We start from the raw sequence: 19,655 nt of genomic DNA on the forward strand, positions 1-19,655 counted from the left end.
TGCCGATTATTTTTGTGGCGGTGTTACAAATCTGAACGGCGCTGGGATATGAATTTGACGAGTGCGTTGGCACGAGTCGAATTCGGAAGCGCCGTTGACATGAGTAACACCACCGCAAAAATGATCTGCATAACATTGACTACGAGTCGTATTTGAAGGACTATTTAATGAATCAAATTTCTAAAATTTCTTTCAGTTTTTCAAATTGTACACTTCAATTTGTTAGAAAATAATATTATTTTGTTCGTTTTTCGCTGCAAAAAAAATTGTTAATGAAGATTTTCATTTGTTTAAAATATTCACTTCGATTACTAGTACAATAGTCGCTGCAATTCTTTTGTAACCATGGAAATCACTAAAATTAAGTTTGTTTCATTCGTTGATGAACATTAAGTGACAGATGAATTAAATAGTCAATATTATTTAAACAAAAAATGAAAAATAGTTCGCTTGACGTTTTTACAAAAGTGATGCTAATTTTGACTAAAATTTAAAGTTACGTGTATTGAAAATTCCAATTACCTATCCTAAAAAAAAAAGAAATTATGACGATTAAATTTTCTGTTACTCTTTTATGATAACGTAATAACTGATGTCTAAATTTTAATGTTATTTAATGTAGGTACGTTCATCAAACTTCCAGTCGGTCTTTTACAAAGAGCTATTAACTTTCCCTAATTACGATAAATCATTATTTTAACATTTAACATAACACAACTACAATCTTCATTTTATGAGAAAAGAAAATGATTGTGATTTCGTAATTGGTGTATGTGAAATTTAGTACTTATCCAGTCGTAAAATTCGCTACTGCTATTACCACAGTTCAACCAGCAGTACCTACAAGACATTGCAATTAAAACGCAATTTTCGCACGAAAAATGTATAGAAAATTAATTGGAAACAAGCGTCCAAACCAATTTCACAACACCACTACATGCTAATTAGATTTCTAGCAATAATAAAACATCTAGGTTATTCGATGAGGTAATTTCCCACAAGAAAAATAATATTTATCTGAAAACACATATTAATATCTATAGATCTAACACTCACCTATTGTTCCAGGAAACCAGGCGCACAAAGGATTTCTCTGCAAATCCGTGCTGCTGTTGCCCACCCTGATTTCTATGTCCTGCAGGGGCTGATGGCCGCAGCAACCTCGGGTCGTAACCCTTACCACTTTAACTGCGTAAGCCTGAAGCAAATCCACTTTCCACCAAGGACTAGCTTCCTTTTGTGTTTCAGAACATCTCTTGCCGTCGTGTTCTGTGCTTTTTTCACCGTCGTTGGCATTTAGAGCGCTGCCTCCTCGGACAGTGGTTGATTGATTGGCTGGTTTCCTATAAGCTATATTTGTACCTAGACAAACAGAAGGAAAGAACAATTATTTTGCTTTTACAATTTGCATAATTTATCGCACCAATCAATCTCCCAATAAATATCGGAGAGATAAGGCAATTACTGTTGCTAATTTAAAGGTCAATAGGTTCGGTGTCCTTCGAGGAATAAAGGAACTTCGGTTCACTAATATTTTTGGAAAGTTTACGACCAAAAAAAAAAACTAATAGGAAGTAATAATTTTTATTTGAATGACTTAGATAACATACTATCCTAACAACCTTACATTGTTTGTTTCTTATATATTTTGACCACTTACGTAATCAAATATTTGGTGCGGAAAATAATTATAAAAATCTGAATGTTGTTACATAATCGCCAATAAAATTTATCTGGCCAGTTTTTACTTGCGACCGTTATCTGCGATTAACAATAAACACTTTAAACCAGTTCAACACAACAAGCAAAATCAATTTTGTCCACTACTGTACAGTCTAATCTCGTGACTTGTTCTTAAAATCGTTGTATTGTTTCAGTGTGACTGGGTTTATTTAAATTTTATTAAAATATTCTTCTTGTTTCCTGTACCTACGCGATAAAAAATGGTTAGATGTAATTTTTATCACGGCTCAAAACAAAGACAATGAGGGAAGTTGGGTAAATCGGAAATATGAAAATGTAGATAGAGGAAGAAAAGGTTGCTCACCGCAGAATGGTAGCTCGCCTATCCATTTTCCAGAAGGCGAACAAGAAATTTCTGTGTTGCCGAAAGTTTCATATCCTTCGTCGCATTTGTATGTGGCTACGGTGCCAGGAGCTAATCCTGGAGAGCTTAACGACACCCGCGCATTTAACGGGATGGCAGGATGTCCACATTTTACTTCTGGAACAAAAATCAAAACCAAACCATTGTAAAATCAACAGAAAAATAGTTATTTTCAGGTATGAGGCCGAAATTTGAAGCACGAGGCGTCAGCCAAGTGCTGCAAAACTGGCCGAATACTTGAAAATTGACAGCGCCCGAATATTGAATAACATTTTTCGTGTTCGTTTAGGCAAAGTCTTAAAAAACATTATTTTATTGTAAATTTTGAGGTTATCTTTGACAGATGTCAAGTTAGGTATATAACCGGGAAAGTTTATATATTTAGTTATATACCACTTTCTCGGTTATACAGAGTGTCCCCAAAAAAGAAGACGAGTCCATAACTCCGTTATTTATCGGAAGATTTTAATTATCTGTACACCAAATTAAATGGTTGTTAATAGGCTATAAAATGGCCTAATAAATTCAAGTATAGCCCCATGGGCTTCAAGGGTAAACTGTCAAAATATTTTTTTTCAAATGAGATTACTTACATATATTTTTTTAGTAATTCTGATAGAGATTTGTCTTCTGAAAACAACAATGTATCACAAGTATACACTTAAATACCAAAAATTCACAAAAAAAAAGTAAAAAAACGCTACTATCGTCTATGTTCCATTTTGCGCTAAACATTGGGGGCATATCTGCGCAATCCCACATGTTATTATTTGTCATTTGTTTTTCCAGCTACCTTAATGTGGTTATTACATTGTAACGCAATGCATTTTGATAGCTTTTCGCTTGGTGCTCGTCATTTGTTTCAAAAGTTAGTGTTATTTTTTTTTTAATGTGAAGTTATACTTCTGATACATTGTTGTTTTCAGAATTAAAATCTCTATCAGTATTACTAAAAAAAGTATGTAATCCTATTTGAAAAAAAATATTTTGACAGTTTAGTCTTGAAGCCCTTGGAGCTATACGTGAATTTATTAAGCCGTTTTGTAGTTTATTAACAACCATTTAATTTGGTGTATAGATAATTAAAATCGTCCGATAAATAAGGGAGCTATGGACTCGTCTTTTTTTTTGGGACACTCTGTATATCCCAGGAAACAAACACGAAATAGTAGATTACATACCGAGGTGGGAAGTGTTTCATTCCTGTCGAGAGCTAAGATAGTTTACCAAGGCGTAGCCGAGGTGAACTAATGCTGGAGACAGAAATGAAACACATTCCCACCGAGGTTTGTACACTATTTTATTCGGAATCATTACATTTTTAGCAAATAAACAATTAATTTGATGCAGTTTCATTTCTACTGTTTTTTGACTTTCAGTAAGTACGCCACTGGAAAAACCTTATAATAGGGCGGAAAGTGGCCTATTACTAACCAAGAGAGGGAAGTAAAAATAAAAAGGAATGGTTAACTTTTCGTCCTCGTATAAGGTGAGGAATGTGGATATTACAATACGATTCCGAATAATAGAATTTGCAATCATGTGCAGTAAATTCGACACAAATTTGTTTTCCGAATTCACGATTTTGGAGAAGTACAAACTTTTGAGGTACCGTAACAGAATAGGATTAACCTTAATTTCCCGCTAACGCTACTGCAGTAGTTGTGGTCATATTACCTTTACAGTTACGTGTTTACGTGTCTAGTTGACCAAAAATTAAATACATAAAACAGTTTTATAGATGGGTGCCACTTAAGACACGTTTGTACATTGCATTTACATGATGTGCAAGTGTTAACAAGAATAATTTGCGTGACGGTGATAAAAATTCAGAACCTTTGCGCCGTTACTGTTATATCTAGGTAACTGTATTACGTTCATTAGAATTCAGCAAAAACGCGTCCAAGATATTTATAAATGCTGCTCTATTTATCATAAATAGTGTGTCTAGAAATCTATGTTGAGGAAAACATATGAAGCGTGTTCGTCGTAGGGAAGTGCTATCAGGAAAATCTAGACAAATCGTGTAGCGATATTGCTTGTCAGATTATGTTTGTCTAATGATACGGTGGAAGCTAATAATCCAGAAACAAAAGGAATATTCCGGACGTTAAGCTAATAATAACATAAATAGATTATAATATGAAGCAAGACAATATGTTGGCAATCAGGCTAGAAAGTTTCAAGAATGTGATTTTCTGTCGGTATTGCATTGTAAGTATTATGGTGAGAAATCATTATTGCCGTGCACTGGTTTCAATATAAGAAACTTTTCAATACAATACTCGATTGTCTGAACTGATACATTCATACGGTGCGTACAGCAATTGAGGGTGTTATATCAAAACCGATATCTGGAACATCGTAAATGTCAGTTGCGGTGCCACTGAACCGTGTTTGTTTCAACGCGACCGTGGAAAATGCAAAAATAACACCATAATGTTTGCGGAGAAAGTACAATTCCAACGAAAATGTCCAACAAAAACTCGAATTCAAATTGAATTACGCGAAGAAAGTTTTAATGGATTAATGAAGTGTGTGAATCGCAGACTAATTGCCTCGAACAATGCTAGTTTCGGTCTCGAGTTCAGAAAAATATCTTCCTTTGTTCCTTCTGATAATTTCTCCGTTTCAATTAACTGAAGTTTAAGATCACACCTTGACACCTTAAATATATTGTTGTCCTCCAGCTCCGCCAACAACTTTGTTATCGAATTTTCAGGGCCCGCGGTTTTTCAAAGCGATTGTCTTTATTCCGATGACATTGCTCTGATACACTTCTTATTATGAAATGTGCCCTTGACTACCGAGAACATATTCACACCCATCGTTGTTGAAGATATGTAACGCACAAACATGTCATGATCTCCTAGGTTTAAATCTGGTAGATGACGAGGTAATGTGGGTGTTTACAGGTCACTAAACGGAATATATTACTAATACCTGGGTGTACAGCGTACCTACTTGCCAAATTAGTGTCATTGGCTATGTAGATCAAGACTTCTAACGCTGCACTAAATTGCTCAAACGACATGTACATTTTGCTTTACGACAGGTTTTGTTCAATTTTTGTGAAATAAAGAAGTCTTTATTGCTCTAGAAGAAAACGTAACGGTTATTGTGTTATAATTTCAATGAGGTATAAACAAATTGTTACAAAGAAACTACACAGTAAAATTGTATTCTTAGAAAAAAGTAGGCTCTTAAAGTGAGTGCTGTTTTGCGATAATGGGAAGCCATAGAAATGTTGCATTTAATTTGGTAGTAAAGCTGTCTGTCTAATTAGCTTATGTTTTTCTAAGTTTCAGGTTATAAATAGCGTCAATGTCTAGTGCATTGTTGTCAGTTTTACTAGTTTTCAATAGAAGAATACTCAGACATCGCAGGAAATTCAGCAACATGTTATGTTCATTTTGGTAGCTCCGCATATGAGTAATGGAAATCAAACAGTGTGGCCAACGTTAAAAAATAAATCATGGCTTCCCATTAAGCCAAAATAACGTGAACAGTGTTTACAATGTAAATCTTGGCTCTTGGCATTTAATGTTAGTGATTATTTTATTCCTCCATAATAAGGAGGAGAAAAGTGTGGCGTTTTTGACAGTTTGACATCTATAAAAGCTAGTTTTGACAACTCAGACTCAGGCACTGTCACTTTGCAGAAATTTGTTTGGAAAACTGTCGTGACAGTTTTTCCTCGTAAGCTTTTTCTTTCAAGGTTTCCTTGAAAACAGAAAAATGTTGGGTTATTACACATGAGCTTTTTTGTCCGATAATTTTCTGTTTTCTACGAAAACTTGTTCCGTAGAATCAACTGACAGTCAGAACTGACAAAATCGCTCGACCTTTCGGTAAGGTTACCATGTTTGTGTTATTAAAACAAAAAATTATCTGGAAAAAAAGTCCACTGTAATAATTCTACGAGGTAATTTAATGACTCTGCATTAAAAAACACAAAATATTAGATAGTGTTGTTACTAAGAAATGTATTGGGTGTTCATTTAAATTTCTCCTAAGTTGGCGTTGAAGAGTCGATTGCGAACGCACCACAGATTATTATGGATCATCACCTGCTTAAATCTAACCTCACTTTCCGCGTTGTTTGTGTTTTTACTTTACAGACTGCCGAGTGGTGCGCTGTCAAAAATGAAGGAATGTCTTCATCGATGTTAAACTGACAAAAAATCCACTTTTTGTCTATTATGGAATAAAAAAGTTTTGTGTCATTACAGTCGATAAAAACATTGGAATTTTTATATTTCTTTGTTTGTTTAAACAAATGTAGATAATTTTGTCAGCTGGGAAATTACGCAAAACTAGTATGTACAGTCGCGAGCAATAAATTTTGATCGTCAAGGTCATTCTTTGACTCAATCGAAAATGCTCCATTGTAAAACAGTCATAAATATCATAACCTATCATCATGTTGTATGACATTAATTGTCATTTTTTTCTCAATTTTTTGACACTTTGTTGACGTGGGCATAATCAGGCAGGGAAATTTCTTAAATTTGTGACAATCTAACCAAATTTTGAAATGACGTTGACAATCAAAATTTATTGCTCGCGACAGTATGTACTATTCCGGTCACGGAATCTTGGCCACAACTGACATTTAACTGACAAATATGTGTGAACTGGCCTTTATTGAATATAACCCAACTTTTGACTCGATAATGCCATTTCCATGCTTTTTTGATGTCACAAGAAAAACTTCAAAGTGATTTTTAATAATTGTCATTCATTCATGACATTAATGGTTGGTTTACATTATTTTTTTTAGAAATGTCTAAAAAATGTTGGCCAAGATTCCGTATCCGGAATAGTACATGCCAAAACCAAATAACCACCAACAAGGCAGTCTACCCAGAAAATCAACCGGCAACGTTGTGTACTTAGATTTGATTGGTCTAGCATTGTAGTAATATCAAAATTGCCATTATACACTTAGTGTAATTTTGTTTTCACCAACTTAATTCAACAGGTGGTGGTTATTTGGGTTTGGCACGGCCTATAGATATAGTATTGACAGCACACTCCATATTTGGAAGTATTATTTTATCAGCTTTCATTCGTCCAACAGAAAAAAATTGTGTCGACTAAACTAGGATAAAAAACATCAGCTTCGTTCGTCAATGCTTTGTAAAACAAATTTAAATGAATTGTGTAGGTAATGAATAACACTCAAAGATCAGTTGACATTTAACAATGTATAAAAATTTAGTAGTTCAACTCTAGCGTGCTTTCAGAACCACTTTGCAAAGCTTTGATATGGAATTTTAGGTCCTGAAGGAAAACCGAAACCATAAGTTTGATGCAAGAACAATTATTTTAAACGACAGAAATCTGCATTAATTAACTTTTATTAACATCACTATTATATTTTAAACGCATAAAAAACCTTGACTTTTTAATTAACTAAAAGCAATTATTCGTAAGTGTTACGTGAACTTAAATCAAGGTAAAGGTTTGCAAAATTGTCACTGGACAAAATGCCGTTGGTAACTTAACTATACCTGTAATTACCTAAGTAGTAATTTGCAATTAATGATATCTAAGTCGATTTTTTCGTAAATATTTTGCGCGCTTTCAAGAGCAAGGTGAGTCAGGTACGTCGGCTTCATTAAAATTGTTTTAAATAGCGGTAAATATTTTAAATAAATTAAGGAGCTACTGCAACCTACATCTTGGCACGGATTGGTTTGATTAGTTCACATTTTTGGAATAATTTGACGGGAGAATGGGTAGGTTCATCACCTTGAGCAAGACTGTTGCACAAAAAGGAAACGAAATTTGGCTTCTGGTTTACCATAACAGTCTTGCTGTTTGCTTTTAAATACCTACACAATTTTGTTTTTAGAAATTTATTCTAAATACGCGGAGTGAAATTATTAGAAATGCAACAATTTCCAAAAAAAAAAGAATTAGTAAAAGATTAATATCACCAATACAGCAGTACAACAAAATGGATAGAGAGAGCCATCATATTAATTAGATACTTAAATATACCAATTTCTCTCGAAGTACTTATTGATGTTCCATAGATATTTGTCACGCAACTTTTCCGTTCACGCTTGTTTAATTTTTTTAAAAGCCCCGCCAAGCTTTTCCGCTTTATAAGTCGCACTCCCTCTCAGATTGCATTGTCTGATTAGTGACATTCAATTTTTGGTAAGGTGAATGGTGACCACGGCTTAGGTCTTAGTTACAAGGTGATCTGGTTGTACCATAGCTTATAACATAGCAAATAAAGAGACGGTTCTACAGTGCACCTCGAGGGTCACGCTCTGTTGCAAACTGCTTTCTACACCTACTGGACAAGTGTATTTACTTACACAAGTATTTTTTGTACATTTATATTTAAGAGATTTAAATTGTTGCGAAACTATCGAAGAATGCCAAGTGACTGTTAGTTTTGAATTTCCACGTATCAGGCCTCAAAACTTGGTCGGCCGAGACAAGTTTAAAGTGGAAAGACGTCCAATCCAATATTTTGTGATAATAAGAGCACTTGAACGATTAGTGGGTAACGTCAAAATTTGCAAACGTGGAGTCACAACTCTTTCTTTAACTATTTTTAATCATCAAGAGAATTCACTTCTCGATCAGTACCTTGACAGTTTTTCTTGTTTCTACAAAACTGTAGAAACTCTACTTAATATATTTGGCCACAAAGCTCTTCAGCAAATTATTGAGATTGCAACATTTTTTGAAAAGTTAATTGAATAGATAAATAAATTACAATGTGATTAACCTTTTACACTTTAAAGACAATAGCTGCTGAGCGGTTGTTGGTCGAAATAAAATACCATCTGCTTTGCGAAGAAGTTGAACCCGAGGGTTTACTTCCTGTTACATTAATTCACATTTCTCTTCAGTACCTAGTGGTTATATGGCGTCTATAACGATTTAACAAGACGGTTATCAAATGGTAAACTTCCTTATTTCTTTTGTTGCTATTTTACTGATTATTTCAAAATAAGATTAAGCTACAAAAGAATATAAAATAAAAATGGTTACAGTTCAAGAGAAAATAAACTTTTCATTTTTTGAAATATTAGTTTCCTATTTCCTATTACAAACGAAAATTGTATAAAAAAATGTGTTTTGCTTTATATTCTCTTGAAAGTGTTGTTTATGTTGAATATTAAAAAAAAAATAATGTAATTATGTACTATAAAGTATTTTGAACCAAGTAGAATGTGAAATTACTCTTGTTCTCAAAGTTAACAAGCAAAATGGGTCGAGGACGTAATAAATATTTCTTTATTTTTCCTTTTAACAAAGACAACAAAAGCAAATGTAAAATTTAACTACCACATGATTTATGTACTTAAGTGACGAGAAAAGTCGTAATTTTATTTCCTGCTAATTAATCAATTAATCAGTCAAAAATTACTCAAAAATATTGTTACTAATGATCCTATTTCAATATAAATAAATTTTCAGTTAATAGTATATTATGATACAAGTTTATAAGGAAGCCTTTAAAGTACGCGCGACGAGTTTACGCATAGCGGAGTGCTTTTAACGTCGCAAGTGCTTTAAAGGCCCTTATAAACGTGTATCATACGCTATTTTTTATTATACCTGCACTACAATCTGAAAATTATAACAAAAAAAGTTAATTGAAATACCTTTTTCGAAGTAATCTGTGTCATTTAATCGTTGATATAGAAAATGGTCAATTGTTGTTGTTTCGTTGGTATCATAATTTGTGTATAAATGTCTATTTATCATTGTTCAAATGTAGGTGAATTTGTTGTTACCTAAACAACCCTTAAAGCTTTAGTGTTTTAATAGTATTATTTGACAAGTTCTTGTGTAAATTGGGTTTTTTAGCACGAGTGGGCCAGTTTAAAACGCGAGTGAAACGAGCGTTTTAAAGGCTCACGAGTGCCAAAAAAAGCCCAATTGACACGAACGAGTTGAATACAACGTTTTTTTGTTCGACGAGCCCCTTAAAGGCTCCAAATCGCTTAAAATCTTTAAAATTAGCTTGACGTTGTGTTTTGACAAGTTGTAACAAATTTATCAAAATCCGTTCACACAGAAGAAAATTTCCAAATTCTGACAGTGTCGAACAAAAAAAGCCCTTTTTCGCACGCATTTTAGTGTCAAAAACAGGGATTATGATTCAAGTTTAATAAAAAAAAAAGTTAGATAACTGTAAGCGATGCAGAAAATAATCGAAATTTGCTGGTGTTCCATCACACTGAATTACCAGCAAATCATGCATTAAATTTGATGGCACATCATTTTATTTAAATGCCTTTCTCCACTTTCTCTATAGGCTCCTGCGGATGAATACTCAACAATTCGCCTCAATTTTGCTAAATTTAAATCAGATAACAACTCGCCTTACCGTACATTTACCACTTTAAGAAATAAGCGGTTTTAACAACCTGTTTGTATAATTATTGTTATCGTTGGGCGTTCCTCGGTAACATTTACCTATTTTCGAACCGGAAGTGTTTTAATCTCACTGTTCAAGTTGAACATAGATCAAGGTCACACTATTTATAATTTCCAGATCCGGAAATTTTGCAGCGCTTTTTCTAGCTGCCTAGTTTAAAATATTTGAAATGTCTTTTATCATTAATTAAATTGGTGTTAGTAAGTGTGAACATAATTGGTAAAAGCTTGTTAACGCTCAACACATGCAATACGATTTGGCTGAAGAACATCACGTTCGATAAAAATAATAACATACATGTTGCAACTGGATTATGCAACGGAAATAAAAAGTACATTTGTATTATTGGAGATCCCGTTTTGTGCAAAATAGAAAGTATTTGTTGGTAATATGTTCTTAATAATATATTTTTCGAGAAGAGTGTTACGTTAATGAGGTGTATCGTATTGTTCATGCTTGAATTTGTGGTAACGATCTTGTCTATTTTATTTTCGGTTTTTAGTGAAAGTGAATAATTTGTTTCGAATTAATTTAATAACTGTGGGAAATGAATTGCATCCTCGTTGTGATTTTATTGGTTTTCAGGTGCGATTTGAACTTTGTAATTTTCAAGTACATGGGTAGATAAGCAGTTTTAATGTGTGCAAGTGAACTTTTACCAAAAATGCAAAATTAGTTGACGATGTTCATAAAAAGTTACCATGATATTTAATTGTGAATTCTGGAAACCAGAAACGTTTAAGAACGAGTTCATAATTGTTAGATGTATAATTGTGTGATTTTTAGTTATACATAATTACTTGAAAATAAAAAAACATGAAATGTCAAATTTTCTTTCAGGACTTTAGCCAAAACTTTTTAAAAATACATAAAAATATGTATTCGAAACATAAAATGCTCCCTTTTTCTAAAAGCTATTATATTTCTTTCATTACATTGTTGTTAGATTGAATAGATGTGTTCTAATATGTTGTTGGCATAGGATTTATAAAAAATAAAGTTATGATGCTTCGTGACTCATTAACGTTGTAAATGATGGGATACTCGTGTACTAGAACTAGATTTAAATCTTTTTAGTCATCATGGAACCAGAATAAATTCTTATATAACGTGATCACACTTGAGTGATTCGTTTTTTAGATAAGGAATTCAGGAATCTGGTGCGTTTTTTATATAGAAATAAAAATATGAAATTTTTTATTATATGTATTATGTATGTTTTTGTGTTGTGGAAACTGGAGGAAACTAATTTTTAAACTTTAAAATATTTATTTTTAGCTGCTATGTACATACTTTATTCATTTTGCCACTTGTGTTATTAGAAAGAGTACATTCTAATTGTGGGCATAGCGTTTGCATAGTTTGCATAAAATTTTTCTTATGCTAAAATGAAATGTTTCTTAACTTTTCACTATTTTTAAAACAGTATACGAATAACGTTATAAATAATTCAAAGAATCTCAATACGTACCTAATTAAAGAATTATAATGGTGTTAAAATTTATTTTAGTAACATATTTCCATTAATTAATGAATCATAATAGATTCAAGGTTTTTTAATGGGATGCTTAGTTGTGAATCTAAGCTGCAGATCTAAGAAACTTTAAATGGTAACATAATATCTAGATATTTGACATTCAATATAACATTCTGATGAGTAAATGGTATATCAACACTGTTAGGTTTTATCACACGACTAAATAACCATTTAATTACCATTTCGAGGACTAGTACTGCTTCTTGTACACTTAATAGTCTACATTTTATAGTCAGTGAACAGAATAATTCGACACATCTAATTTTATTGACACTTACTTCTTGCACTTGTGAAATCTGCAATGGCACAGTTGGAACACTTCATTCATTATAAACAAGCGTTTCTGAAGAGCGTTCGCTACGTATTCTCTTGAATTAATTTTTATCAAGGAGAAAAAGCAATATGATTGTAAAGTTGTTTTATCTAGTTGTAACACTTCATTAAAAAATTAAAAATTACTCTTTAGTCGACGAGATTCAAGAAGATTCAGAGCGATAAGTCTCAAATGAAGGGCAAAATGCACTACATATCACCGTTGACCATCTACAAGAAACCTTTAGGGGACACCATATATCACTATGTATATCAAAATTTTCCGGCAGTAAAAAGCAAGAGATCTTTATAGAAATTAGAGCACTGAATCCAAATCTGAAAGTGAAATTACTCTTTCATAAACCATTTTTGCAAATTATCGATTACATTTTTTGAAAAACACTTGTTTTAGAAAATACTCAACGTTTGATGAAACAATGTGTAAATTTTGCAACCAACACCCTTCAATTATTTTGACCCGTTGAATAAATATGAATGGGAACAGGAGAGTTACACAAGATTTTGTTAGTTAGTTAGTTAGTTAGAGAAAAATATAGTGACTACAACAGTAAAAAATAGCCCAGAAGAACAAAAGTGTTACTCGATAATGCAAACGTAGTCAACCTGGCAAGGAAAATATTTATTTCACCTATAATACAGGTAAAATTAAGGTTGACAAAATTTTACATAAAAGCAATGAATAAACATGGAGACTGGTTGAAATATCTTAAGGAGAAGTTTCCTCATATCAGTGATGCAAAAATAAACGAAAATATTTTTGTTGCAGCTCAAATTCGAAAACTTCTGTAATACGCCATCTTTAAAACCAAATTGATTCAAACTGAAAAGAAGGAGATGGATGCATTTGGAGGCGTATCCTGTAATTTTTTCGGCAATAGGAAGGACGACAAAACTACGAGCAACCCATACAAGAAATTCTTTCTCATTAAAAATTCATTTTCTCTATTCTCATTTGGATTTCTTTTTATTCTGGGAGCTGTCTCAGCTGAGCACAGAGAGGCGTTATGACGGAAAGTAGAGTAAGCTTGTAGATTTGTGCTGCTCAGTTTGTCGACAAACACTATCAGAATCAAATGACTCTTTTTTGACTAAATCGTAAAAACTCGTAAAAAAAACAAATAAAAAGCACTAAAGCGCTCCATTAAGCAAAAAAAAAAACTAAACATTCTCATTTATGGACGAAAAGGGAATTTTAAAAGCATAAAAAGCAAAATAAAATGTGCCTCAAATGTTGCAAAATGTGATGAAACATATAGATTATGAATCAATTTCTTTTGCATACATCACAGACAAATAAGCAAAATGCCAGAGATCCGGGCTCTAATAATGACCCTGTAGTTCAAAATACATATTTATTAATTAATTAAAAAATATATTAGTGTTATCCCCTAAATGTTATTTTTAATGTAAACCTTGATGCCTCCAAAACTGAATGTGATAGAACAATGAAGAAAATCCTGAATGGGGGAGAACAAACATTCTTTTGCAGACCAATGTTGTTATAATTGTTATAATCAATTACAAAATAAAATTACATTATGATCAGCTAATTTTTACTATTACTCTGGAGCCATCACTTTTTATTTTTAATACATAATTATTCAACAAAGTCTTCGCTTCAAACAATAACCGCCTACCTTTCTCCCGTAGGAGTAAAAAATGTGGTTTGTAGTTTAATATAAAAATCATTTCGAATCACAAAATTTCGATACATCAATAAATTCACTCTAATACCTGACGTGTGGGTTGTGATTCAGTTTTTACAATGTTCCAAAGTATGTACATTTTTCGGGGTGTTAGAATTACCAGTATTCCTGATAAAACCAATTTATAAACAATTATATAACCGTAAAATAGATTCGAGAGGATTTCCCTTGCCATTCAACGTGGAAACGCTGCAAGCATTCGGGGCACTTTTCCAGATTCCGCAATATTATCGGAAATTTTTGTATTATAAAACAAAAATGTTTATGTAATTATGTTATTAATATAAGCTCTTATTTTTGATTCTACTTAAAATTTTATATCTAAGTAAATTCAGTGCTTTTATAAATGTTTGTGGAAATTTCAGATAAGTTCATTAACTTTCAAGAAATTATCTTGTATTAAATACACATAGTTGACACAACACTTGTTGGCATTTTGACAAATATAAAAATAATAACAAAATCTATTATGAAACTGTTAAATTATACAGTTTGAAAGTTTAAAATTTCAAAATAATAAAAATCAGTACATTTATTTTTAAATTTATAAAAATTACTATACATACTTTTAATTATGTTTCTTAACATTACTCGTCTAGAATCCTAGGCAAAAGACTTTTAAAAAATTATTATTTTATCTTATTTATTTCATTTTTCTGGTTCGAAGTTCCTTTCAAATCTTTATCTGCGGATTATTTTTACTTTTCTCACTTCCGGTTTTTCATTTTTTTTTAATCAATATATGTATGTACTTATGTAGGTACTCCTACAACACAATTACAAAATTTCTGCTAATAATACTCACAACGATACATCGTATTTCACATTTAAATGCTAAATAATACATTTTAAAAATTTGTTGCTGTATAAATAAAAAAGTGATCGATCACAACATTTATCATTCCATAAAATTATTTTTTATTGTAAAACAAAAATATCAGACGTTGACGTTCAAGCAGATTTTAGTATAAGGACAACAAGAGGAGCGGTGTTTAAAAAACCAGTTGAGTATCGTATAAACAAAACCGTGGCGCCAAAACTTCCTTTTTTTGTATTATTTATCGCAGAGTATTTCATTTGGTTAAGTTACCTTTACTAAAACAAGATGTCAAATATAGAAACGTGTTAATGATGTAAAAAAAATATTTTATTAGATTATAAACTAATTTCTTTCAAAATTAGCCATTGCTATAACAAAAGAGAATACTTAGGATGTATAGATAGGTATACCTGTAGTTTAGTAAGACATATGTGTAATACTCATGCTTCCTTTAATATATTAAGATATCATCAACACTTTTTACCTTGAAATCAACAGCCCGAAACTGAAAATACTCTTTCTTTGGATACAAAGATAAATTGATGTAAAATATGTGCCATCATGTGTTTCGTCTACACAACAGTCAATCAATAAAATTTGAAATGTTTTCGTTTCCAGTAATTAAAAGCGAACCAGACTTTATATTAAATTTTACTCTATCGTCTAGACTTTCACCAAAGAATTGTTTATTGCAAGCGCCGACAGAAATAAATAAAATAAAATCGATTGATATATTAATTAATGATACAATATGATACGTACTGAAAATTAATATTCTATTTTTATTACATCTATTATTTTTCTATTGATTGAAAGCACATATTTGTTCTACTAAGGAAATAAAAGAAATAAATTCCAAACATAGAATCAAAACAAACATCATTCGGCAAAGAAATGCCAATCAAAGGTTATTAATGTTAAGTGCCTCGTTCCAAAACTGAAATATCCCACAGTTTACATATTGTGAACTTTCTACTATGCACTTCTCCAACTCTTCAAATGTCAAGCAGATTGTTTGAAATTATTGTCGATTAAAAATTGATAAATTTTTTTACAAGATTCACCCAATCGAAACGTTGCGACTGAGAGACTTCAACGATGGCACAGGACGAATCAGCTCGTGGGTGAAGCAAAATATTTATTTCTACCATTACATATTCAATAAATTTTAATCTTCATTATGCAAATCCACACGACAATACAAAGGCAACAATAACACGTACGTTGCTCGTAGAATATCTAATTAAAAATTAGTAAAAACACGAAAATGTGTCTGGAAAATTCTTTTGATGGTTGGACCTGGGAGTAAACTATTTAAATTTTCTGAATCAGATCGTGACATATAAAGTTTACCTTGACAGTTCCCGAAGCCGAGTAATCCGAGCAAAATCACTAAAACACTACAGATGGGCCTTTTCGGTTGACATTTTATTGACCACATTGCTAAATCCGTCACCACACATTTATAAAACACGATCTAATGGTCACTTTCGAATAGTCCACCTGCTTATTTCGTTTGTCTTTCGTGGAACATAGTCTGCACGTTTGAACGCAACATGCGCTTTTGCCGCCACGACCAATACTGGAATGAAAGTTCACCAGCAAAGAACACGCTGCCGTGTTTTGTGGTTTTGTGCCATTTCAATTCTTAAGGTAAACTAGACAGGTGATGTGGGGAACCGTGGTGACGTCACGACGAAATAAGAATAAACTGTTGATGATACCAAACGCAGTGCGACTAACGGTTTCTTGGTGTGTCTGCTATATACGTAGGGTCCTCAACGTACACTAACAGTTGTTGAGGAGCTCCGAGGCATGGGTCATCAATGAAAAAACTTGTAGTAGGTACGCTAGACGTGAGACCTCAATCTTGAACTAGCCATTCGTCAAACTGGATGGTCATTATAATTAAAAGGAAAAAAGAAAAACTCTAACCCAAAAACAAGTGTTATGGCGAGGAAGTCTGCGTTAGTGGTTTGACTGCGAGCATGGATCCGTTTTATGACAGTCATTTAAATGACATTTGGGGTTTCATCTTGAAAATCCCACTGATTAGGACAGAAGTAAAATTACTGACTACACATTAATTGGTTTTAAACGCACCATACAAAAAATTGTTTTGCATTTTATAATAACACAAGGAAACACAATAACTCAATTTAAAAGTAACAACTACAAGATGCAACAATCAGATATTTAATAACGCTTCCGGTTTAATCAAACATGACCTCAAATTTGAGAGATGACTAGAAATATTTTACGCTTTTAAATACTTTTTGTTCAAAGTTATCGTTTTAATTGTCCAGTTTAAAGATACAAATTGTTTAAATATTATCAATTAACAGAAGCGGCAGCATAAAAACCTTCTTTTGTCTGAAATGTACCGCTTTAATTATTATTTTTAAAACTGTTAAAATAACTTAAATAACAAAGAGCTTTGAGTGATGGATTTATATGAGTTTCGACGTTTGTGGGAGTAGCGATTTCAAATTTGATTAATTATTTTAAAAATGAAGATGCGAAGTTCGGTATTGCCAAACAGAACACAAGAACAGTTGTATTAAACCTTGTTTGTCAGTCTTTGTCAGAGCAAAGTAATAATTAATGTGTTAATGCATTTGTTAATAACTTCTGGTAGTGATCATGGAGTTATTGTTCTTGGGTTAAAATTAATTCTTTAATTAGTCTAACTGAAAGAGCATTATTTAAATTTAAATAGCCAAAAGACCTTGTTAATATTCATTCATTAGAGAAGATTACATTTTTAAACGTTATTTTATTATATCATCTTTAAATATGTATATTTAATGGCTGATCTTCAGCTTAAACCATTTACTTTTACAGTTACTGAAAATCGGAATTTAGATATATTTTATGAAAAAATTCTATATATTTCGTACATGTTCGACAGATTAAAACATATCTATCTAACTAAAAAATGTTAAATGAAAAGCTGATTAGGAGATAGATCTCATGTGAAGAATTTTTGTTCAATCTTCATGCCGCTTTAATTATTTTGACTACGTAAATTCACTAGTTTATTTATTTTATTTATAAAAAATAAGTGGTGAATGACTATAAATAACTGACAAATATTTTTCAAAATGACTTGAAGCATAAATAAAGTTTATTCAAAAATCAAAAAACCACCAACGTCGCATTTTCCTCGATAATAACGCTGTCTATAGTCCATTTTTTTTATTATAGTCCGATGAGCTTAGTCCGAATCAAGAAGTCGACATGACCTGCGTCTGCTTTCGACATTTGACAGCAGTGCATGGTTCTACCAATATTTGAAAATTTATTTAGGCAACATGAGAGATATCATAACAAATTTCAATTTTTAAGATTTTGAGTTGTGTTCTTTCGTGCTTTGTTGGTTTTTCTGCAAATTCATTCCTCCGTTTTAATTTTGTCTTTCAAAAAACCGCTCCCTTCAGAACTCTTTTGATAACTATTTACATACTTATCAACTAATAGGTCAGATATATTAAAAATTGTTGAAAACAGTAGATACTAAACAACCACGTTTAGACTGTCTTTCTTTCTTCCTAGATTTTGTTTCGGCAACGCCATGAATTAGTTTACCCCCTTACCTGTTAACTTCCAGTCTTGCAAGTTTCCGCGCAATTCCAATATTATTTTTGCAATTTACAAATTCTGTAAATTAATCTGTCCACATGCTTTTCGTTGGCATCATACGGAGGACATTTCAAGCAAAATTAAACAAAACTATCACAAATAATGTGGTTCAAACGTAACCTAAAAATTTGACGTCGCTAATGTAATAAACGTACAACTCGTGTCTTGCTCGAATCACAAATGCTAAAGCGAGATGCATAGTGGGACACGCTTAATACAATACGTACAAGAATTCAATAGTTTGTTTACATTATGTTGAAAAGAGATAGCAATATGACAGTTGTTCTGCTTTTTAATTGATACATCGGACTATAATTAAAAAATGGACTATAGTGTAAAATTTGGTGAGAATTGTAATTTTGAGGTTAAATGTTTATTAAATGTCAAATTACCTACTCAAATTTATCGGGGGTTCGTGTGAATTCTATTCTCGGTAAATTTAAGTAAAAATAATAACAATTATTAAATAAATGAAACGTGGTGAGCAATAATAAAACAATTTGAACGAAATTCAAAGCAATTACTGAAATTTATTTTGAATTAATAATATTATTTAATTATTAATATTATCGGAAATTGTTGTATTATAAAACAAAAATGTTTAAAGTTGACTCAAGTTGCAAAAAACCACTTGTCATTTGCAACAGCACTTTTATCGCATTAGTAATTTGAAATTACTTTAAAACTGTACTTATATGGAAAATATTCAATCCAAACTATGAATTTGTGGCCCCTTTGTGCCTTTATTTGGTTCAATAATATTGAAAAAATGCTGTTGCAAATGACAAGTGGTTTTTTGCAACTTGAGTCAGCTATATGTAATTATGTTATTAATTTTGAATTAAATAAATGTCATAATTTATAGTTAGGTACCAACATAGTATGAAAAAATAACTACCCAGGGTTTTTTAAATTTTACCAACCTAAAGCAACAGGTGGTGGTTTTTTGATTTTTGAATGGACTATATACGAAGAATTGTATCTTCAAGCGGTTGAAAATCGCGCCTTTGTGTATCTCTATAGAAACGGTGAAGTTGCTTTTTTTTTGTAACCGAACTTGAAACACTTCAAATCCTAATAGTTGAAATGTTCAC

General features: G+C 31.9%; 1 protein-coding gene across 1 annotated transcript in view; it reads right to left on the reverse strand.

The window, feature by feature from the left end:
* The window catches only part of fw (furrowed), a 33,329-nt gene extending 16,789 nt beyond the window's left edge, over positions 1 to 16,540 (reverse strand). The window contains exons 1-3 of the mRNA XM_069046402.1: positions 16,273 to 16,540; positions 2,048 to 2,224; positions 1,057 to 1,362 (exon numbers count right to left, since the gene is read on the reverse strand). Coding sequence (XP_068902503.1) covers positions 1,057 to 1,362; positions 2,048 to 2,224; positions 16,273 to 16,360 — 571 coding nt within the window. The 5' untranslated portion in view covers positions 16,361 to 16,540. The remainder of the gene's footprint in view (positions 1 to 1,056; positions 1,363 to 2,047; positions 2,225 to 16,272) is intronic.
* Between the last annotated feature and the right edge of the window lie 3,115 nt (positions 16,541 to 19,655).

This window comes from Tenebrio molitor, chromosome 1 (genome assembly GCF_963966145.1).
Source record: "Tenebrio molitor chromosome 1, icTenMoli1.1, whole genome shotgun sequence".
Classification (NCBI taxonomy): Eukaryota; Metazoa; Arthropoda; class Insecta; order Coleoptera; family Tenebrionidae; genus Tenebrio; species Tenebrio molitor.